The sequence below is a fragment of the Acomys russatus genome, chromosome 7, assembly GCF_903995435.1.
Source record: "Acomys russatus chromosome 7, mAcoRus1.1, whole genome shotgun sequence".
NCBI classification, from domain to species: Eukaryota; Metazoa; Chordata; class Mammalia; order Rodentia; family Muridae; genus Acomys; species Acomys russatus.
Window position 1 is genome coordinate 38,449,952 of NC_067143.1, and position 21,618 is coordinate 38,471,569.

Here is a 21,618-nt window from a genome sequence, read left to right on the forward strand (position 1 = left end):
CAAAACAAGACAAAAATAACAAGTTTCAGAGAAGCAACATGAGATGGGAATAACTGTATTCTTAGTAAATTGAACAAACCAGAGAGGACATGCTCAAAGAACAGAGGAAGAGATAAATTAGAAGTTGGAATAAAAAAACTGCACAATATCATGCCCACAACAACATTTTTAAGAGTATAGAAGGAGATCTACTCAAAAGCACTAGATAGAGAAGATCCAAGATGGTGGCACCGGCAACACACTGTGTCTTATCAGTGGGACTGAGCTGAGCGAATGGGCTGGGAGATACAGAGGACCAGAGATGGAGTGCCTGGGTGAGAAGGGTCCACACTCTGTGGAGCACAGGCAGGTCTAGACTTGGGCCATCCAGCTGATCCACGGAGAAGTCCCTGGGTCCCTACAGGTGTGTGCCCTGTCTCCAGAGTCTGGATGCATGCCTGCATGCCAACTGCATCTACACTCTACATCTGGATCTCCGTGTCTCAGATTGAACACTTGATACCAACCAAGAAATTCCAGAATCTTCAAGAGGTGCATAGAACCTTGCATCAGAATAAAAAAAGAGAATGTAAAACACAATATCACACTTAAATATCAGATCACAAACAAAATAGAATCAACTCTGTTTAGTGGCTGAAGGGCATCAGCTTCTAAGGCTATTAGGCCAGGAAAGACACCAAGTTGGGGAACACGGGTGGATATGACCTAGGAGGATCAACCGGCCAATCTACGGTGGTTCAAGGGCCCAGATGGGTGAGGCCATGGTCGCAAAACCCTAACCATGCGCCTGACAGCTTGCTGCACTGCCACTCAGTCTCAGACTGAACTGTGAGTTGCAGGGAATCAGCATATGGGTCTACTAGTCCAGGGGAGATCCCAAGGTATGGAATGCAGGTAGATTTGACCTCAGGTAACCCAGATAATCCACGGAGAATTCATGGGTCCAAGCAGGCACAAGAGCAGAAGCAATCCCCAAACCTTAGCCAGATACAGGCAGGCTCATAGCATGCTTTCTGCCCTGGATCAAGTAGTGGGCCATAAGGCACCAGTGTCTGGTGCTTCTAGCCCAGAGGAGACCCCACAGTATGGAACACGGGTGGATCTGACCTTAGGTCACCAAGTCAATGCAAGGAAAATTCCTGGATCTGAACCCAGGTCACCTGCCTGATCCAAAGAAGGGTTCCCTGATCCCCACAGGTGAGGTGTCTCACCCCACAGCCACTCACCTACAAGCTGCTCGCAATAGCCAGTAAAAGACACAAAAAACTATGACCTGATGCCATAGACAACAAGATGACTAAAGGCCAGCATAAAAAACACAAACACCAAAAGCTAAAATAATATGGCATCTCCAGAACCCAGTTGTCCCAAAGCAATCATCCCTGGAAATTCAAACACAACTCAAACACAAGAAAATGACTTCAAATCCTCCATAATGAAGATGATAATGGAGGAAACTAATAAAATCCATAAACAAATACAGGAAGATACAGCCAAACAGATTGAGGACCTTAGAGAGGCCGTGACAGAGGCCTATACAGAGGAAAGGAAGTCGCTGGAAGAAATTCAGGAAAATGCAAACAAGCAGGTGAAGGAAATCAATAAAACAGTTTAAGATCTGAAGATGAACATGGAAACATAATAAAAGCACAAACTAAGGAAAGCCTGAAAAGAGAGAACTTAGAGAAGAAAACAGGAACTGTAGAGGTAAGCATCATCAACAGAATATAAGAGATAGGGGAAAGAATTTCAGGTGTAGAAGATACAGTGGAAGAATTTGATGCAACCATCAAAGAAAATGTTAAATCTAAAAAATTCCTGACACAGAACATCCAAAAAAATCAAAGACACCATGAAAATATGAATAATAAAAGATGAACAAGTCCTAAGAATAGTAGGAATTAAGGAAAGAGAAGATGCTCAGCTGTAAGACCCAGAAAATATTTTCAACAAAATCATAGAAGAAATTGTTGCAAGTTTAAAGAAAGAGATGCATATAAACACACAAGAGGCCTACAGAACGCCAGAGTAGATCATAAAAGAAAATCCTGGCTGGAGAGATGGCTCAAAGGTTTAAGAGCATCGGCTGCTCTTCCTAAGGTCCCAAGTTCAATTCCCAGCAACCACATGGTGGCTTACAACCACCTGTAATGAGATCTGGTGCCTTCTTGTGGTGGGCAGGCACACGTGTGAGCAGAATACTGTATAAATAATGAATAAATCTTTAAAAAAAGAAAAGAAAATCTTCCCACCACATAATAATAAAAACACTAAATATACAGAACAAAAAATGTATATTAAAAGCAGAAAGGGAAAAAGGTCAAGTAACATACAATGGCAGAGACTATAAAAGCCAGAAAAGCCTGGGCAGAGGTATTGCAAACCCTAAGAGACCACAGATGCCAGTCCAGACTACTATATCCAGCAAAACTTTCAATAATCATAGCTGGAGGAAACAAAATATTCCATGACAAAAACAAATTTAAACAGTACATATAGATAAATCCAGCCCTACAGAAGATGGTAGGAGGAAAACTCCAACCCAGAGAGGCTAACTACTCTCAGGAAAACACAGGAAGTAGATAATTTCACTTTAACAAAACAAAAACCAGCCAAACAAACAAACAACAGAAACAACAACAACCAAAAAATAAACACTACCACAACCACCATCAAAATAAAAGAACCTAATAGTCACTTGTCATTAATCTCTCTCAACATCAGTGGTCTCAACTCTGCAATAAAAAGACACAGACTAATAGAATGGATGCATAAAGAAGACCCAACATTCTGCTGCATTCAAGAAACACATCTAAAATACAAAGATAGACATTACCTCAGGGTAAAAGGCTGGAAAAAAAAGTCTTCCAAGCAAATGGACACAAGAAGCAAGCTGGAGTAGCCATTCTAATATTAATAAAAAGAGATGAAAAAGGCCACTTCATAACCATCAACAGAAAATTTAACCAAGATAATATCATAATTCTGAACATCCATGTCCCAAATACAAGGATACCCACATTTGTAAAAGAAACATTAATAAAGCATAAACCTCATATAGATCCCCACACATTAGTATTGGGAGACTTCAACACCCCTCTTTCATCAAAGGATAGGTAATGAAACAGAAACTAAGCTGATGAATAATGACACTAACAGATGTCATGAATCAAATGGACCTAACAGATATCTATAGAACTTTTCACCCAAACTCAAAAGATTATACCTCCTTCTCAGTAACTCACAGAACCTTCTCCAAAATTGACCATATAGTAGGGCACAAAGCAAGCTTCAACAAATACAAAAATATTTAAATAATACCCTGCATCCTATCAGACCACCATGGACTAAAGCTGAACCTTAACAAGAACAGAAATAACAAAAAGCCTACATGCACATGGAAACTGAACAACTCTCTACTTAATGACAACTGGGTCAGGGAAGTGATAAAGAAAGAAATTAGGGACTTCCTAAAATTCAATGAAAAGGAAGGTACCACATTCCCAAATTTATGGGCCACATTGAAAGCAGTGCTAAGAGAAAAGTTCAGAGCACTAAGTGCCTCCTTAAAGAGATTGGAAACACCTCACACAGACAACTTAATGACACATCTGGAAGCCCTAGGAAAAAAAATCAGAAACAACAAAGAGAGTAGACAGCTGGAAATAATCAAACTCAGAGCTGAAATCAATAAAAAAGAAACAAAGATAATAATTCAAAGAATCAACAAAACAAATAGCTGATTCTTTGAGAAAATCAACAAGATAGACAAACACTTAGCCAAACTAACTAAAAGACAGAGAGGCACTATCCAAATCAACAAAATTAGAAAAGAAAATGGAGACGTAACAACAGACACTGAAAAAAATCCAAAAAATCATTAGGTCTTATTTCAAAAGCCTACACACCACAAAATTTGAAAATCAAAATAAAATGGATAAATTTCTTGATAGATTCCACTTGCCAAAGTTGAGTGAAGATCAGGTAAACAAATCAAATAGTCCTATTTCTCCTGAATAAATAGAAGCAGTCATCAAAAGTCTCCCAACAACAACAAAAAAAGCCATGAGCCAGATGGTTTCAGTGTAGAATTCTAACAGACCTTTGAAGAAGAGCTAATACTGATACTCTTCAAACTACTCCACAAAATAGAAATAGAATGAAAATTATCAAACTCATTCTATGAGGCCACAGTCACCTTGATACCTAAACCCCACAAAGACCCAACAAAGAAAGAGAATTTCAGACCAATTTCTCTTATGAACATTGGCACAAAAATACTCAATACTCACAAAATAAATCCAAGAATACATCAAAAATACCATTCGCCATGACCAAGTAGACTTCATCCCAGGCATGCAGGGATGGTTCAATATATGGAAATCCATCAATATAATCCATCATATAAACAAACTGAAAGAAAAAAAATACATATGATCATCTCCTTAGATGCCAAAAAAACATTTGACAAAATCCAACATCCATTTTTGTTTAAAGACTTGGAGAGATATCATGGATACAAGGCACATAGCTCAACATAATAAAGGCTATATACAGCAAGCCACTAGCCAACATCAAACTAAATGGAGAGAAGCTCAAAGAAATTTCACTAAAATCAGGGACTAGACAAGGCTGCCTAGTCTCTCTGTATCTCTTCAATATAGTACTTGAAGTCCTAGTTAGAGCAATAAGACAATAAAAGGAGATCAAGGGGATCCACGTCGGAAAAGAAGAAGTCAAAGCATCTCTATTTGCAAATTATGTGAGTATATATAAGTTACCACCAAAATTCCACCAGAGAACTACAACTGACAAACACCTTCAGCAAAGTGGCTGGATACAAGATTAATTCAAAAAAGCCTGTAGCCCTCCTGTATACAAATAACAAATGGGCGGAGAAAGAAATTAAGGAAACTACACCCTTCACAATAGCCACAAATAATATAAAGTATCTTGGTGTAACTCTCACCAAGAAAATGAAAGGCTTATATGAAAAAGATTCCAGTCTCTAAAGAAAGAAACTGAAGAAGATATCAGAAGATGGAAAGATCTCCCATGTTCATGGATCAGGAAAATCAACATAGTGAAAATGACCATCTTACCAAAAGCAATCTACAAATTCAATGCAATTCCTACCAAAATACCCACACAATTCTTTACAGACCTTGAATGGTCAATTCTCAACTTAATATGGAAAAAGAAAAACCCAGAATAGCTAAAACAATCCTGTACAATAAAAGATCTTCCAGAGGAATCTCCATCCCATATCTCAAGCTGTACTATAGAGCAACAGTTAAAAAAAAAAAAAAACCTAGCATCATACTGGCATAGAAATATACGGGTTGATCAATGGAATTGAGTTGAAGACCCAGAAATAAACCCACACACATATGGACACTTGATTTTTTATAAAGAAGCCAAAACTATACAATGGAAAAAATATATAATCTTTAATAAATGGTGCTCGTCTAACTGGATGTCTACTTGTAGAAAAATGCAAATAGACTTTCATTTGTCACCCTGAACAAAACTAAAGTCCAAGTGGATTAAAGACCTCAACATAAAACCAGACACACTAAATCTGTTAGAAGAAAAATTGATGATGAGCCTCGAACTCATTGCCACAAGAGAAAACTTCCTGAACAGAACACCAATAGCTCAGGCTATAAGACCAACAATTAATAAATGGGACCTCATTAAACTGAAAAGCTTCTGTAAGACAAAGGACACTGTTAACAGAACAAAACAACAGCCTACAGACTGGGAAAAGATCTTCAACAGGCCTACATCTGACAAAGGGCTAATACTCAAAATATATAAAGAATTCAAGAAATTAAACACCACCAAACCAAATAACCCAGTATAAAATAGGGTACAGAGATAAGAGAGAATTCTCAACAGAAGAATATCAAATGGCCAAGAAACACTTTCAATGTCCTTCATCATCAGGGAAATGCAAATCAAAATGAGAATCCATCTTACACCCATCAGAATGGCTAAGCTGCATTCAAGTGACAGCACATGCTGGTGAGGATGTGGAAAAAAGGGAACACTCCTTCATTGCTGGTGGGAGTGCAAACTTGCACAAACACTTTGGAAATCAATCTGGCGTTTTATCAGAAAATTGAGAATAGCTCTACCTCAAGACCCAGCTCTACCACTCCTGGGCATATACCCAAAAGGCGCTTCACCATACAACAAGGACATTTTCTCAACTATGTTCATAGTAGCTTTATTTGTATTAGCAGGAATCAGGAACAACCTAGATGTCCCTCAATGGAAGAATGGATAAAGAAACTGTGGTACATTTACACAGTGGAATATTACTCAGCTAATAAAAGCAAAGAAATCTTAGAATTTGCAAGCACATGGATGGAACTAGAAAAGATCATCATGAGTGAGGTAACCCAGACCCAGAAAGACACACATGGTACATACTCACTTATAAGTGGATATAAGCCCAACATAAATGTCCTCTGAGACACTCTACCCAGCGCCAGATCAGGACAGATGCGGGGACTTGCTGCGAGACTGTAGGTGAGAGAGGTATGGAAGAATGGAGGCATGGAAAGAGCTGGGTTCAGGAGCTCCATCAAGGCCAGCAGATCTGGACCCGAGGGTGTCTGGACAAACTGTTGCACCAACCAAGGACAATGCATGAAGTAAACCTAGACCCCTTGTTCAGATCTACCAATGGAGAGCTCATTCTCCACTGTTGTGGGGAGAGTGGGGACTGCCTCTGACATGAACTCTGGTGCCCCCAATTTGACCACTTCCCCTTGGTAATGAGGCCCAGTGACACAGAGAGGAAGGGGAAGCAGGCTATCTGGATGAGACCTGATAGGCTATGGTCATATGGTGGGGAAAGGTCCCCTTCTGTCTGAGGTCTAAGGGAGGGGAATAGAGTGGGAGAGGGAGGGAGGATGGGAATGGGAAGATAGAACCTAGAGGATAACAATCTCCTGTTATAACAATCTGAGTAAATTATAATACATTTTTAAAAATTTAAAGCACTAGATAAATCAAAATACAATTCAAATAAACTTTCATGGAACCTAGGGAATACTAGCAAGAAATCTCATGCTGGTGTCTCCAGGATTGTGGAATTTGGAAGGCGGGAGGTAAGGTTGAAAAGTAGCCAAGGAGACAATGGCTCACTACTCCCCAAATTAATAAAAAGATACAAAATGACAGATGTGAGAAGCTGAGACAGCTACCAACAGGATAAACAAAAATAAATCCACATAAAAACATATTATGCACATATTGAGGAAGATAATATAAGCTAAGAAGGACAAAGACCACATCTTCTCTCTTATTCTCTAATCTTAGCATGTCACACACGTGCGTACATTTCTAAATGAGTATAGATGCAGAACGCCTAAAACATTAGAAAGGAGACCATGAGAGGGTAACGAGAGGTGCTGGGGGAGGGGCAAAGGTCACATGTGACACTGAAAAAAGACAAGAGTCCTTGGGGAGGTCATAATGGAGGACTGAGCAGCAGGGAGGTGGGGAAGTGAGAAGACAGAATAATCTGCTAAAAATGCTTTGTTTTAAAATGCCATGATGATATCTAAATCTTTGTATGGTAATTTAAAATATTTTTTTAATTAAAGAAATTTTAGTTAAATTCATCAATGCATTTTGGGGAGAATTGACACTTAACACCCTTTTCATTTTCATAAGCGTGGAATACAAACATCTCCATTACTCAGGCAGACCTCTTTTAATGTCAGTTCAGTAACGTTTTGTAGTTTTTTCATTCTAGATTTCTATATCTCTCATTATATTATTTCCTAAACATTTTTTAATGTAATCATAATACTATCTTCTTGATAACACTGTTTCCCAATTGCTGCCTTCTGCCATATGGGATGCAATCTTTAACTCAATCCTTTAACTCACATTCTGCTTGCTACTGTAGATTCACATGAAGTTATACGAATACAATCCAGAGGGATGTGAGTCCCTTCATACTCTTCCCTCCAGTGGTAGCCTCTGCAAGATGACAGCCCAGTGTCACTGTTAGCTCACCATCATGCTCACCACCATACAGAACCCTCCTGCTGCACTTAACAGCTAAAATTCCTTTCTTCTAGTCTCGCTTCTAGCAGTTCTCCAAGTTTTCTGAATGCTTACAGGTTTACAGAAAGCTCTCTTTGGGGACACAGTTATGTGCTTCATGGGGAATTGGGATACGTGGCTTTGTGCTTTCCAACATGGAATTGCTTTGGGGAATGCTATCCTAAGTCAGCTGGGTGTGCTTATGAGGCTAGTTTCTGGGCTCTCTCTTCTCTGTGTGAATCCTTCTCCCAACACCACAGTGTAGATTCCTATACTGATGAATGAGTCTTGGAACTGTGTACAATGACTCCCACCTTTCTGTCATTTAAGCTAGCTCAGTTCCTTTGCATTTCCATAAAAGCTTTAAAATGAGATGGGTTTGTTTGTTTGTTTGTTTTCCTGTATCTCCACTTTGACAAGACTTGCTGAGTTGATGAAGATACAGAATGAGCCATAAATGTACACCTGCTTACAGAAGAGCAGGTAGGTACAATCATTTCAGAAGCCAGCTTGGCATTACCTAGTTCAAAGAAACACACTCCCATTCTAATGCCCACCACTCAGACTGCATAGCTGTGCTAGAGTGATCTTTCAGACACAGTCCACAGAAGAATGCATCACACAATTGTTGTGTGAGATACAAGAATACCATAAAGTAGTAAAAACCAACATGTGCTACAGCATGCAGTTGCATATATGACCTGATGAGGGTGTGGCATGACAGAGGCGAGTCTACCAGTGGGGACCGACTGACAATTGCATTCATGTCTGTGTTTGAGGCTAAGCAGCACTGAGACATCCAGCTGTGGAACAAGAGAGCATAGACACTTCTCTCCCCATACCACAGACTCCAGAAATCACTCAGAAGACACAAGAAAAGAACTCTGAAAGTCACAAAGAACTGTCTAGAAACCCCAGGATTTGAGGAATGCCTTGACAAGTTACCTGAGGTGTAGTTCCTTCTATTCTGTATCCTATTGCAGGGGTTTGTGAGCCTGCAGCCCACAGTTGCCTGAAGGCAAAGCAAGAAAATGAGTTCTCTCTGGATGTTAAAATACCAGGAAAAGGGGGAAGACCTGTGGATACCTGGAATACAGCCTTGACCCCGGCTTCACAGACTGGTTTAATATGCTACCTTGAGGACCATAAAGCCATCTCCCCCCAAAGTGAGTTCAAGGACAGCCTGGAACACTTGGGGAAACCCTGTCCCAAAATAAAAAATAGAAGAGGCCTGAGGGTATAGGTTAGCTGTAGAGTACATGTGCAGAATATGATAAGCCTTGGTTCAGTCTTCAGCACTGGAAAGGGAAGGACATAGCTACCTACAAGAAACTCAGAAGGGTGGGGTAAATAAACAGAGGCCAGAAGTAAAAGGGTAAAAAAAAATCATATCAAACAAACATTAATCAAAGATAAACAGGACTAACCAAACATCATTCAAGGAAGTAAATAGATGGAGCAAAGATACAGACAAGCAAGGATAGATAGAGTAAACACAAGTGAAGGACAGTGTCACCTGTGAGAGGAGCAAGAGAGTATAGCATTGAGTAGGGATACTCACAGGACTTCAGTTTATTTCTTAAACCTATTGTTTAAGAAATATAAGGGTAAGAAATATAAGGGTAACTCTGAACATATATATATGTTCAGAGTTTAATAAAAAGTTTTAAACCCTAAACTTTAAGAAATAAATGATACATCCAGGTAAGGGATGGAACCTCCTGAGGTCTTAAATACTCACTGAGCCTTATTTTCTCCTGAGCTCATAGTAGAAACACAAATTAGTAAGTGAATTCCTCCTGCCTGCCCCTGGCACCCAGGATATATTCTTTGATGGAAACACCCAACTATCTGGGTTGGTATTTTAACTAGGATAGTGGACACTAGGGTGTACAGTAAAAAGGGAAAGTGGGGAAAGCTTCATGACAGATCCTCCACTGAAGCTCTATTGCTCCCCCAGTGCAGCATGAGTTCTGACCTCATCAATGGATGAACCTACTTGCCAATTTATAGCTCAACAGGCTTGGAAGGAGCGACTTTGATGTAAAGCAAGCCTCCCCCACCCGACTCTGGCTCTCACTCTTGCTCTCGCTCTTTGTTCCATCTGCTCCTCAGAGAAGGTGCTCCTGCACCACAGGCTCGTGCCGCCATGATGTTCATCCCCACTACGAGCCAAGAGCAACTGAATCAACTATGAGCTAAAACATGTGGATTTGTGGTCCCAAATAAACACTTCCCCCTTTAAGTTGATTCTCTTGGGTATTTTGATATAGTGCTTGAAAGCTGACAAACTCACTGGGCCTTACGAGGTGATCCAGGCTTGGTTTCATTAGCATTCAAGAAGTCAAACACTTGAAGGCAGTAAAGAGTGACCGGTGTGCAGAGGCAAAGAGAAGCTGAGATGGGCTGTAACTACACGCAAAGGATGATGACAAGCACGAGCACCAGAGATGGAAAGGTAGCTGCCTCACCGATTGTTGCCAGTTTTCTTTATTCTCCATCTACCCATGCAAACTCTTTACTAGCCAAATGGTGTCTTGCCAAAACCAATGGGATTCAAAATGCCAGCTAATGAAGCCAACTTCTAAGGAAATATTTCCAAATGTCTTCTAGCATTGGAAACAACTAGAAATCACATGAAATTTGGGTGAGCATCAGCAAGTGGGCATGAATCATACCTGTGGGTTGTGCCTCCCCACTTCCTGCACATGGACCACCCTTGCCTCCCTTTGTGTCTTCCCATATACTCTGGGGACTCAATAGCTCCGTGGGAGTCCTGGAAGCCCAAACTTCCCTCACAGTGACTGCTCTCAGTACCCACAAGTGGCTCTTCTGTGGCAGGAAGAGACAAGCATCCAGGGTTTAGGGTTTCCTGCTTGCCAAGAAACACTAGGCCTCCAGCCACAGACTGGGCCACTCATAGGCAGAGCAGTGAAGGAACTGGCCTACCCAGGGAGGCCTTGACAACCCCCCTTCTGCACCCACAGCACATGCCAGAGATGCAGACGGTTGAGCTAGCTGACTGCACGACCCCTGAGTCACGCTACATGAGTGGTAACTTTGCCTAGCCAGTATTTTAAACTTGTAAAGAAAAGCAGGATGTACCACACAGCGGTTCAAAGCATTTCACATCTTTTCATAGGGGCAGCTCTAGGAGACAAGACCCACACACACACACACGTGTCTGGCCTCCTGGCTGCTAGCCTCCTCCCAGACTGAGCACCATTGACTCTCGATCTCAGCCAGAGAATGCTGACAGAATGTCTAATGCAAGGCCACATGTTGGCTCAAGAAAGGGAGTAGGCCAGTAGACTCTGTCTTAAGGGTGGCCTCATTGTGCCGGCTCATACAGAATTCTCTCCATAAATACTTACATGGCAATTACTCTGTACCAGTTCCCAGTCTCAACAAGATCTGTGCCCCACAGTACCTTAAAAAGAGGACCAACTCCAGAGTACCAAGGGAGCAAACGGGTTTTCAGGACTATGTGGTAAGTGGCTAAGATCCAGAAAGAGAGGAAATGAGGGGCAAATAGTGTTATCAAATCACATCAGAAACATTTTTGTGTCATCCAGAGCAGAATACAGCAGGAGTATGTACATCTCTGAGCTGCCAGGGCTTAGAGGAGGAGGGCAGTAAACAGGGGACTGAAGGTGACTGCCTGCTTACACCTAAGGCCCTTGTGATAATAGGCCACAAAGAAGGTGATGGCTGAGAGTTGGGATGGGCCTCCCTGCAACCACTTTGAGGGCACAACTCTCAGGAGCCCAAGCCAGAGCCCTTAACTGAAGCTGGCCTGCAAGTTCTAGTGGCGGAAGGACAGAAGAATGCATTTTAAGTCTTTTCACCTTGGTCGAACTGTTTAGACAGTTGGCTTCTGTTTGTCACTTGTGCTCTAAGCTCAGGTCCTGCCTCTGCTACAAGCAGGCCTGTTTCAGACAGAGATGACCTCAGTGAGACACAGAAAGACAGGAAGTAATGAAGAACGGTGAAGAGAGAAACATGAGCATCCATGCAAATGAGCACTGACTCACAGAGTAACAATAATGATATGCTTGGAAATTATTCATGTGTGCAAAATTAAAATGCACCACAGCAATAGAGTAGAGAATGTGAGTGTCGATGGAATTGGGTGTACCACATTCTTACTATTATTTACATGCTGTAATGAAGTACTACTTTAAATTAGATTATAACATCTAGAATGCATATTTATTTATTTTAGAGATAAAACTAACCAAAGACAACCATAATCCAAAGTAAATGTAATAAATATATTAATCTAAAAGATAAGACAAGAAAAACAAGCATAAAACATTCAAGACAACTAGAAACCAAAGGACAAGATGGTAGACATAGTACCAAACACCTGAAATGACACTAAATAGAGGCAAATGTAAGATAAAGTGTGTGACTTAGAAGATAATTATATACTGCCTATATAACTTATACCTTAAATGTACAGGCACAAGGTAAAGATAAAGGAAAGGGAAAGGATACGCCATGCCAACAACTCACAATTATTTTGCCTCCACCTCCTAAGTTCTGACATTAGCTGAATATGACCATTCCAAACAATCTCCTTTTCTCTGTAATGTATCCAGTCTGTGGTGTTCAGTTATACCAGACAAAGCTGAACAGTCATTGGCCTGGAAGTGTCTGTCTAGGATATAATAGCCCTTCATGGAACTGTTCAGTAAGAGTGAGTATGAGCCGCTTGGAAGAAGGGGCAGGGTTCATTGTTCATTGTTCATTGTGATGACACTTGTCTTCTCTATGCAAAAATCCCCTGAGGATATAACACCGAATTTGTTTCTTTAAACTTTTTTTCAATATTATGTGTATTTTCTCTGCATCAATGTCTGTGCATTCCTGCATGGTGCCTGTGAAGGCTAGAAGAGAGAGGTTTGGATCCCCTCAACCTGAAGGTGCGGATGGTTGCAAGCCATCATGTGTGTGCTGGGAATCGAGCCTCGGGCTATCTGAAAGAAAAATATGTGCTTTTAATTATTGAGCCATCTCTCCAGCCCCCAGATTGGTTTCTTTACTCCAGATGATAGCTTAGAACTTGTAAACCTCCAGTTTCTGTAAAGACTGGAAGCAAATACTGAAGAGAGGAGAAGAGAGAGAAAAGGAGGGAGAAAACGAAGGAGGGAGTGCCATCTTCTTTGCCTTGGACACTCTGTTCATAAGGCATTTTTAAAAATACTCTTTGGGGGCAGGAAATATGGCTCAGTTGGTAGAAGGCTTGCCTAGAAGGAAGAGGGCCCTGGGTTCATCATCACCACTCCTTAATCTGGGTGTGGTAGGGTGTACCACAGAGGTTAAAAAGTAGGAAAATAAAAAATTCAAGGTCATCTTTGTCCACATAACTCTGTGAAAGAGAGAGTGGAGGAGGGAGAGGGAGGAAGGGAGATAGAGAGGGAGGGGGAGGAGGGAGAGAGAATTAAAAAATAGTATTTATGTGGAAAAACACAGCAGGTCTGCAGTGTCCAGGAAAAACACTCCCTTCCTCCTAGGTCTGGTGGACTGAGTTTCTGTGGAAGCTGGCCCAGAAGCCTCAGGGCCCCGCACAGACTCATTCACGCTCTCACAACCGTCTCTGCTGGCTTTGCTCAGTGCTGGGTGTGCCACACCCAAACTTCCAGTGACGCTTTCTTTTTTTTTTTTCTTTTTTCCCCTTAAATTTCAAGTTGGCTGTTTATGCAACTTCTTCTTCTTTGAATTTCTCATTAGGCATTTCTGGAGCAGGGGCTGGCGTCACAAGGTCTCTTCCAGATGTTGTTTTGAAATCAGTGTAACCATGGCACTGCTGGAGGCTGAGAGGTCCATCTGGGCCAACTGAGTCACGCCTGAAAACAGAGCGCTTCTGTTGAGGGGAAGGAAGGAGGGAACCTGGGGCAGTGACTAGAATGTCCCCACTGAAGGAAGAAGTGGATGGCCGTGAGTTGCTCTGAGGAGCCTCCAAGAAAGGTATTGAGACCAGCTATGGCCTCTGACCTGCCTGACCTGGCACTTTTGATAAAGAGTTGGGGTTCAGACAATCAAAACCTTCACTTGCTTGCAGCACTTTAATGGGTCTTTAAAACTCTCATGTGCTTTCTTTTTTAAATATAGATTTTATTAATTTATTCATATTACATCTCAATTGTTATCTCATCCCTTGTATCCTCCCATTCCTCCCCTCCTTCTTGCTCTCCCCCTACTCCCCTCCCCTATGACTGTGACTGAGGGGGTCCTCCTCCCCCTGTATATGCTCATAGAGTATCAAGTCTCTTCTTGGTAGCCTGCTATCCTTCCTCTGAGTGCCAGCAGGCCTCTCCATCCAGGGGACGTGGTCAAATATGGGGCACCAGAGTTTGTGTGAAAGTCAGTCCCCACTCTCCACTCAACTGTGGAGAATGGACTGTCCATTGGCTAGATCTGAGTAGGGGTTCGGAGTTTACTGGATGTATTGTCGTTGGCTTTTGCCATAGTTTGAGCAGGACCCCTGGGCCCAGATCTGCCCATCATAATGTTCTTATCGGTTTCTAGGACCCTCACATGCTTTCTTAAAGGAGACACATCTCCAGCCCCAGCCAGGCAGTCCCTCTGTCTTTTTCCTCGTGGCTCTCTTAGCTGTCACCCTGGCCTATTCTATTTGCTGTCACATTCTTTCCAGCCTCGGCTTAGCCCTGACTCCTGTCACATCCATGCCCTTCATGGTCCAGACTTCTGCCCTCCAGCACCCTGTTTCCTATAGGCATCTCCACCAGAACCATCCTGCCCACTGTGGAGACAGCAATGGTAGTCTGGTTTGTCCCTGTCCCCATTGTTAGCCTATAGCACCATTAAGGCCACGACTCTTACATGTTGCCTGGCACATGCAAGTTAATTAATTAATTACTCAGACACAGTGTCTTTATTCCTGAAAACAGTAATATGGTGTCCATCAAGCAACTGCTATGTCTACCAAATCGACACTGATGACCACTCTCATGCAAACACCTAGTTCTATCTCTGCAAAACACCATGTTTTATCAATTCCTTACATGAGACAATTGAGATATAAGGTGGAAACATGAACTGGCCAGGATCAGAAACAGAGTGTATGGGAAAATTCGATTCCAACCCAGACAATCAGAGCAGTGACCCCCACACCCCTACCTCATGCAGTCAAGGATGAGGCTATGATTGCTTTCTTTTTAGGGTCTTGGGACATGAAGGACAAGGAGATAAGAGTGGTGAACATAGCATGTGGGAAGCACAAAAGAATAAACAAGAAAGGATTTTTGTCCTCATAGCTTTGGTCTCCTTTTGTTTTCCTCCCTTCACCGGATCCCTCCCCAGGACAGGGGTGTCAGTGGAGCCTTGGACATGCCCACGTGTACCGAGAGGACAAAGCCCAAGCTCTCAAACACCCTCGCCCCCATCTCTTGCTTAAGGAGTTTTCTCTACCTGGAATCCTTTCCATCATCTTCTGCCTAACCTTTTCCTGATCTTTCCAGCCCCTGTGTTAGCTCTCCCCCTCCCTCCCTGTCTCACACTGCCTCTGTGTGTTTCTCTCTGTCTGTCTCTGTCTGTCTGTTTCTCCTTACCACCCCCCCTCCCTCTCCCTCTCCCTCTCCATTTCCCTCTCCCACCTCCCTCCCTCCCTCTCACATCCTCTCTCTGCTCTGGCTAAAATGTGTCCCTGGAGGTGACTTCTCTCAAGCCTTCACACTCTGCATCTTCCTATCAGCAAGCCCTTTTGGCTTTGCTTGGACCACCAGAGTTCCTGCCCTGATTATTTTCTGGGACCCTGTCCCTATTCCCCCAGTTTAAGCCCACATCATTTCTGGCCCGACTTATCACTGCAGCCTCTTAAGAAGGCTCCCATCATTGTTTGCCAGGCCCCAGAATGCTCCTATTAAAACAACCTGGTCATGTCACTTCCCTGCATCCCATCTCTATGATAAAGCTCCATAGCTTTGCTACCACCCCGCTTAGGACCCTGTCTGCTACCTTAGCTCCACATCCCATTGCTTCCCTTTTTTCTCTGCCTACTATGTTCTAGATTTTTTGATCTTCACAACATGCTTTCTACCTTAATTACTATATATATATATATATATATATATATATATATATATATATATATATATATGATGTCATGTATCCCAGGCTGAACTTGAACTTACTATGTAGCTCAGGCTTGCCCTGAACAGCTATCCTCTTAAATCAGCCTCCTGAATGTTTCTAACATAGTCTTTTCTTCCCCTTGTTGCATTGCTACCCCTCTGTGATGCCCCTGCTGCAATGGTCACCTGACTCACTCCTCAATGTTATTGAGACTCTTGATCAAGGGTCTGGTTGGTAGAGAAGACTGAGCATGTCTCACAAACAGCACCCTGGAACCCCATGCTCTACATCAAATACCCCTTTCCCCATCCAGCGTCTCTTTGTGGCCCTTCTTTACCAGATTCCACACCATGCCTTAAACTGTTGACATCTGCATCCCTTGGCCAGATGCAAGCTGCACTAGGGCAATTCATCACACAATACCTGCTCTAGTTAAGTACTCAGCAAGTACTGCCTGAATGAAGTAAGGAGAGCCAGCACACCTCAAACCATCTCCTTCTCTCTCATCCCCTTATGCAGCCTCACACTCCTCTTGGAATATAGCTTTTACTCTAATCAGCTTCTTTATGGGCAGTATCTGAGTGAACACAGTGCCCAGCATGTAGTAGGTGCTCAAAAAAAAATGCCTTGCAATTAAATAGAAGTGAGTGTATAAAGTCCACACAGGGAATTTTTGAGATCCCCAAACGATTTTGAAATCTCGCTGATCTGAGCTCCCATCTGCAAAAGTCCATACTTTCATCAATAAACCTCACTCTCAGGCTGGAGATGTAATGAGCTTGGTACAGTGTTTGCCTAGCATGCAGGAAGCTCTGGGTTTGATCCCCAGCACGGCAGAAGCAAGACCTGCAGTCTTATTGCTGGAGAAGCAGAGACGGGAGAATGAGAAGTTCATGTTCTTCCTTGGTGTCATAAGAAATTCAAGGCCAGCCTGGGACATATGAAACCCTGACTCTAAACAAACAAATTTAATTCTTCATTCATGGCAAGCTGGGAGCCTGGACAGTTTACCTGAAGGCCATCAAGATACTTGCTCTGTCTTCTGCCCTACAAGATGAGCTCAAGACTCATCAGTGGGAATTACCCCAAAGGTTATGGCACAGCCTGATCTAGGAAGGACCTTAAGGTTGCTACTTGTGTAGCCACTAGGACAACCACTGCTATATGCTTTGTGGTGTGACTTGATGCCACGTAATAGATAAGTTCCCAAGTGAGTTCCCTCCTGATGGTCAAAAGTACAAAAGTATGTACAAAAGTACCAGACCTCACCAAGGCTGCAGAATGCCTTCTCTGTCTGCTGCGTGGTCAGGTGTCTGCCTTGGAGTCTTGGCAAGAGACTATGGGAGAAACCCATCTTATATTGGCAGCACTGACTCCAGATCCAGGGCTCTTTGGAGCCTTGAGAAGTCACTCCTTCTATAGATGGCACAGATGTAAAATTATGACACTCCTTAGGGAATAACCGCAGCACAATTACAGTCTGGATGCCTCGTCCCCATGATTTCTATCATACAGAGACTACCATCTAACGAGGGGATATTATTCCCAAGCCTGGAGAGCCCTCAAACACTTATGTTGAAATTGACTAAAGGGACCTGGAAAACATTCACAGCTACATTCTGGAAGCTAGTTTTCCATCCCATGTTCCTTACTTTGCTTTCCCAAGGCCTCTCCTGTGTCCAAGTACCTGCCTTCCTGGGTATTCAGAATAGGTGTGTTTTGACCTGCCTACGCTATGCCCAAGGATGCAGATGACATTTTTTCAGCAGGGATCTAGGGTTCAGTCTATCTCCAACTGACACCACCTCTCATCAAATATCTCAGAGAATGTGTTGACTGTTCCCGATTCACTATCAAGCCCATTGTGGTGAGCCCTAGACAGCCCTCCCTCATCTTTTCCTTGCTGCCGTTCGCAGTGAGAACTCTTTGCTTTTCTGACTTTTGCTCAAATGGATTCAAAGACTAATTCATGGAGTCAGACGGCAACTATAGGCCCTGTCAGATGCACAGGTCTTGGCCATACCTTCATGAAGAACATCTTCCTGCAGTGTTTGCCTCGATCACTCCCAGGTGCCTGGAGTTGAGCAGCCTCTGAGGCCAGTGCCAGGTCTGGCATGCTGCTGAGCCCAGCCTCCGACGTGTCTTCCAGCTGCACGGAGGAGTGAAGGAAACCTTCCTTGCCTTGGCACAATGAGGTCTCAAAAGGGTCAGGGTACTTCTCATCAGGGCTAGAGCCATCATCACTGGTCTTGGCATTACAGAGGATCAGGGAACGGGAAAGGGAGCGAAATTTTGTGGATTTCCGGCTCTTCCCTGTGTGACTGTGGGGCTCCATCCTTAGAGAGGAAGTGAGGCCACGCTTCTTCCTCTCCTGTTCCCTGGGCCTTGGCCGATGAGCAGCAGCTGAACTGGGCTTAGTTGCCACCGCATGAGTCCCTGGAGGAAAGAAAAATGGGGAAGAAGTGGTGTGACTTGCTGCCAGCTCAGTTCCCGGAACTGAGTCGCGGATGCCCATTAAGCAGGACAGTGAGTCCCTGGACCCCGCTGGTCTGTAGGCCAAACGGAGCTTAGGTAACTCAAGGACTTAACACCCACTCCGTGTCCCAGGCTCACGGAAACCAAGTCTAAACTCTTTATTCAAACCTTCACCTGCAGGCAGGAAAACAGCAGAACCGAGAAAAGAAACTTCAATCCAATGTGCTAGCAAATGAGCTGAGCATCAGAGTCATGGGAAAGGCATAGGAATTGAATTGCTCCTGGGGACCATGGCTTTGAAAGGCTAAAAAACTTGGGAGCTAATTTTTAAATGAAACTCTAGTCTCTAGGACAGAGCAAGGAGGAGGTCAAGGAGGACGGGGCCCACTGCGCCAGCCTCCGTGTTCTCCTTAGTTCTCCCGCAGTGTCTCCAAAAAAGCTCAAGAACCCCGGGCTCAGCCAGTGACTGCTGATATATTCTAATCCCAGATGAAGATCTGAAGACTACAAAGTTCGGGAATCTTCCAAAGTCCAATTTGCTGTGGGTGGGGTGAGTGCAGACGGTTCAGCACACAGCTAGTTCTTGAAAAACACGTGTGCCCTTCCTCAGGCCCAAAGTCACAGCCTGGCCAGTGTAACAGCATGAACTACCCTGTCAGTCATCCCCACCGGTTCATTCTCCCAGCCTCATGACCCTAGATTGGCTCCCCTATCAGGCGCACAGCCCAGCACGGTTTTGCCAAGGGGCATCTCTCATGGATTAGGTGTCCATGAGATAGGTGGCAGAGCAGCCTAATGCTGTAGCCAGACAAGTTCTGATTTGGGTCCAAGCCACAAAATAAAGCCTGCTGCCAGAACAACACACTGTGGGATGCTCTTGGCAACTCACCCTGCTGTTTGTGCACATGCAGGATGGAACCGGAAGATGCCCAGAGCTTCCAACATTTCATTACATAGAAATCTTCACAGGTCCCACAAGGAGAATGCCTTCTTAGGATACTGCCTGAAACACCACACACACATACACACACACACACACACATACACACACACACACACACACACACACACACACCAACAAGCACCATTGCATCTTGGGATGACAGAATGAGATGTCTCAGCAAATGAAGGTGTTTGCCACCGAGCCCGATGATGATGACCTTGGTCTGATCCCTGGAACCGACATAGTAGAAGACTGACTCTTCTAAGTTGCCCTCTAATCTTTAAGCTCCACACATCTATATGGTGTATATGTTCATAATCATACATGTGCACACTAAATAAAAAAATTATTATTAAAAAAAACCCCTTAACTCAGCACTGGCCATTTCATGAAGCACGCCTTGCCAATATCCCAAAATCCTTTATTCCTTGTCCTTCTACCTCACGTGATAGAAAAATTCCAGCCATAATGGACTACCCTATAGGGACAGCTATGCTTGGTGGCAGGTTTCTGAGCCCTGCAGGCCACACCCATTCTTGAGCAGATTGGTACAAGGAAAGCTTCATGTACAGCAGCTGGGCTCCAGTACTGGCCAAGAAATGTGTTGTCATGCATTCAATGCATTCAAAATGTCACTGTAGTGTGTCAGGCAGGGTTCTGATTACGTTACAACCCAGTCCCTCATACTCTCCCCCCCCACACCTCCATTTAGGCTCTGATATTGTCCTCTTGCCACAGAAAGATGACCAAAGCTCAGGGGAGTGACCCTCATGAAAGTCTGGGGTGTGACTAGGGCCCGAGCCTCAAGCTGGTTCTCCGCAGCCCTAACTGCATCCTTGCTCGCCTTCGCTCAGTGGCTCCCGCTGCCTGGGATCTTGATGATGAACATGTGAACACACTCAATCCTCCTCCGTCCCTAAAATGTGTGGTAGGCCATGCACAGCGGTGCCTGCAATCTCAGCATCCAGGAGGTGGAGGCAGGAGGATCAGGACTTCAAGGTCACTCCGGGACAGATGAGACCCTATCTTCAAAACACACACACACACACACAAAAAAAAAAAATCTGACTTCTTCTCCTATTCTTGCAGCTGCCCTTCCTGTCACCCCATCCTGGTACTCTTGAATATAATGCTCTGTGTTCTGCACTTTCTCTCCTTGACTCAACACTGCTTCCAGATCGGGCACCAGGGTTTGCTTCCTTCCCCTAAAGCCTCAGAAACTCCTGTATTAGTTCTACATTCAATGTGTCCACAGCCTCCAACCCCAAACTGAAACTTGCTTTGTCTCGAGAGAGTTGCTCGGTGTCTGTCCCAGGGTCTTTGAGTTCTCAGTGCTGCTTTCTTACTGTTGCTTGTTTCTCTTTGGAATATCCGCTTTCAAAATCCAAACCATCACAGCTGCCCTTGGGCTGCTGTCTCCAGCACAGGAGGTCCTCAGCTCTCTGTCCTTTCAAATGCCCAGAAGTAGCAGCTCAGTGCCAAAATCACTGTAGATAATAACTTAGGGGGGACCTCCTTCCTTTCAGTCAACCTCAGTGGGGTGTGCATAGCATATGTGTGTGGTGTGGGGGATATGTGGGGTTAGGGGGAGTGTTTTGAGTATATGGTGTGTGTGTGTGTGTGTGTGTGTGTGTGTGTGTGTGTGTGTGTGTGTGTCTTTGAGTATGGCTATATCACAGCCAGAAATAGCATTTAGCCATTGGAAAGTTTGAAAACTATTAAGCTTTATATTAAAATCTTTCCAGGGCTTTCTGAAACCAGGCAAGGGAGATCTAAGAAGGACTTGCTGAGCACCACTGTGTGGAGAGTAGCATTGATGTGGAAAGTTCAGGAGTCATGCGGATGGGTTGAGAAGTCCAGAAAAGAACAAGAAACAGAAGGACAGACGGAATGTGAGCAGAACCAAGCCTAGATGTTGTCACACAGCGGCTGGATTCAGCAGTGCCTGAAGCTATGCTATTTATTCTGTTATGTGAACCAACATATTCAGGTTTAGGGTTAAAAGTATATCTTCCTGGAATAACAGTCTTCTG

The 21,618-nt window shown here is 43.5% G+C and overlaps 1 protein-coding gene across 1 annotated transcript in view; it reads right to left on the reverse strand.

Moving 5' to 3' along the window:
- Il16 (interleukin 16) overlaps nucleotides 1-21,618 on the reverse strand; it is an 89,930-nt gene that overhangs the window by 59,417 nt on the left and 8,895 nt on the right. The window contains exon 2 of the mRNA XM_051148853.1: nucleotides 18,191-18,603. Within this exon, the coding sequence (XP_051004810.1) occupies nucleotides 18,191-18,603 (413 nt within the window). The remainder of the gene's footprint in view (nucleotides 1-18,190; nucleotides 18,604-21,618) is intronic.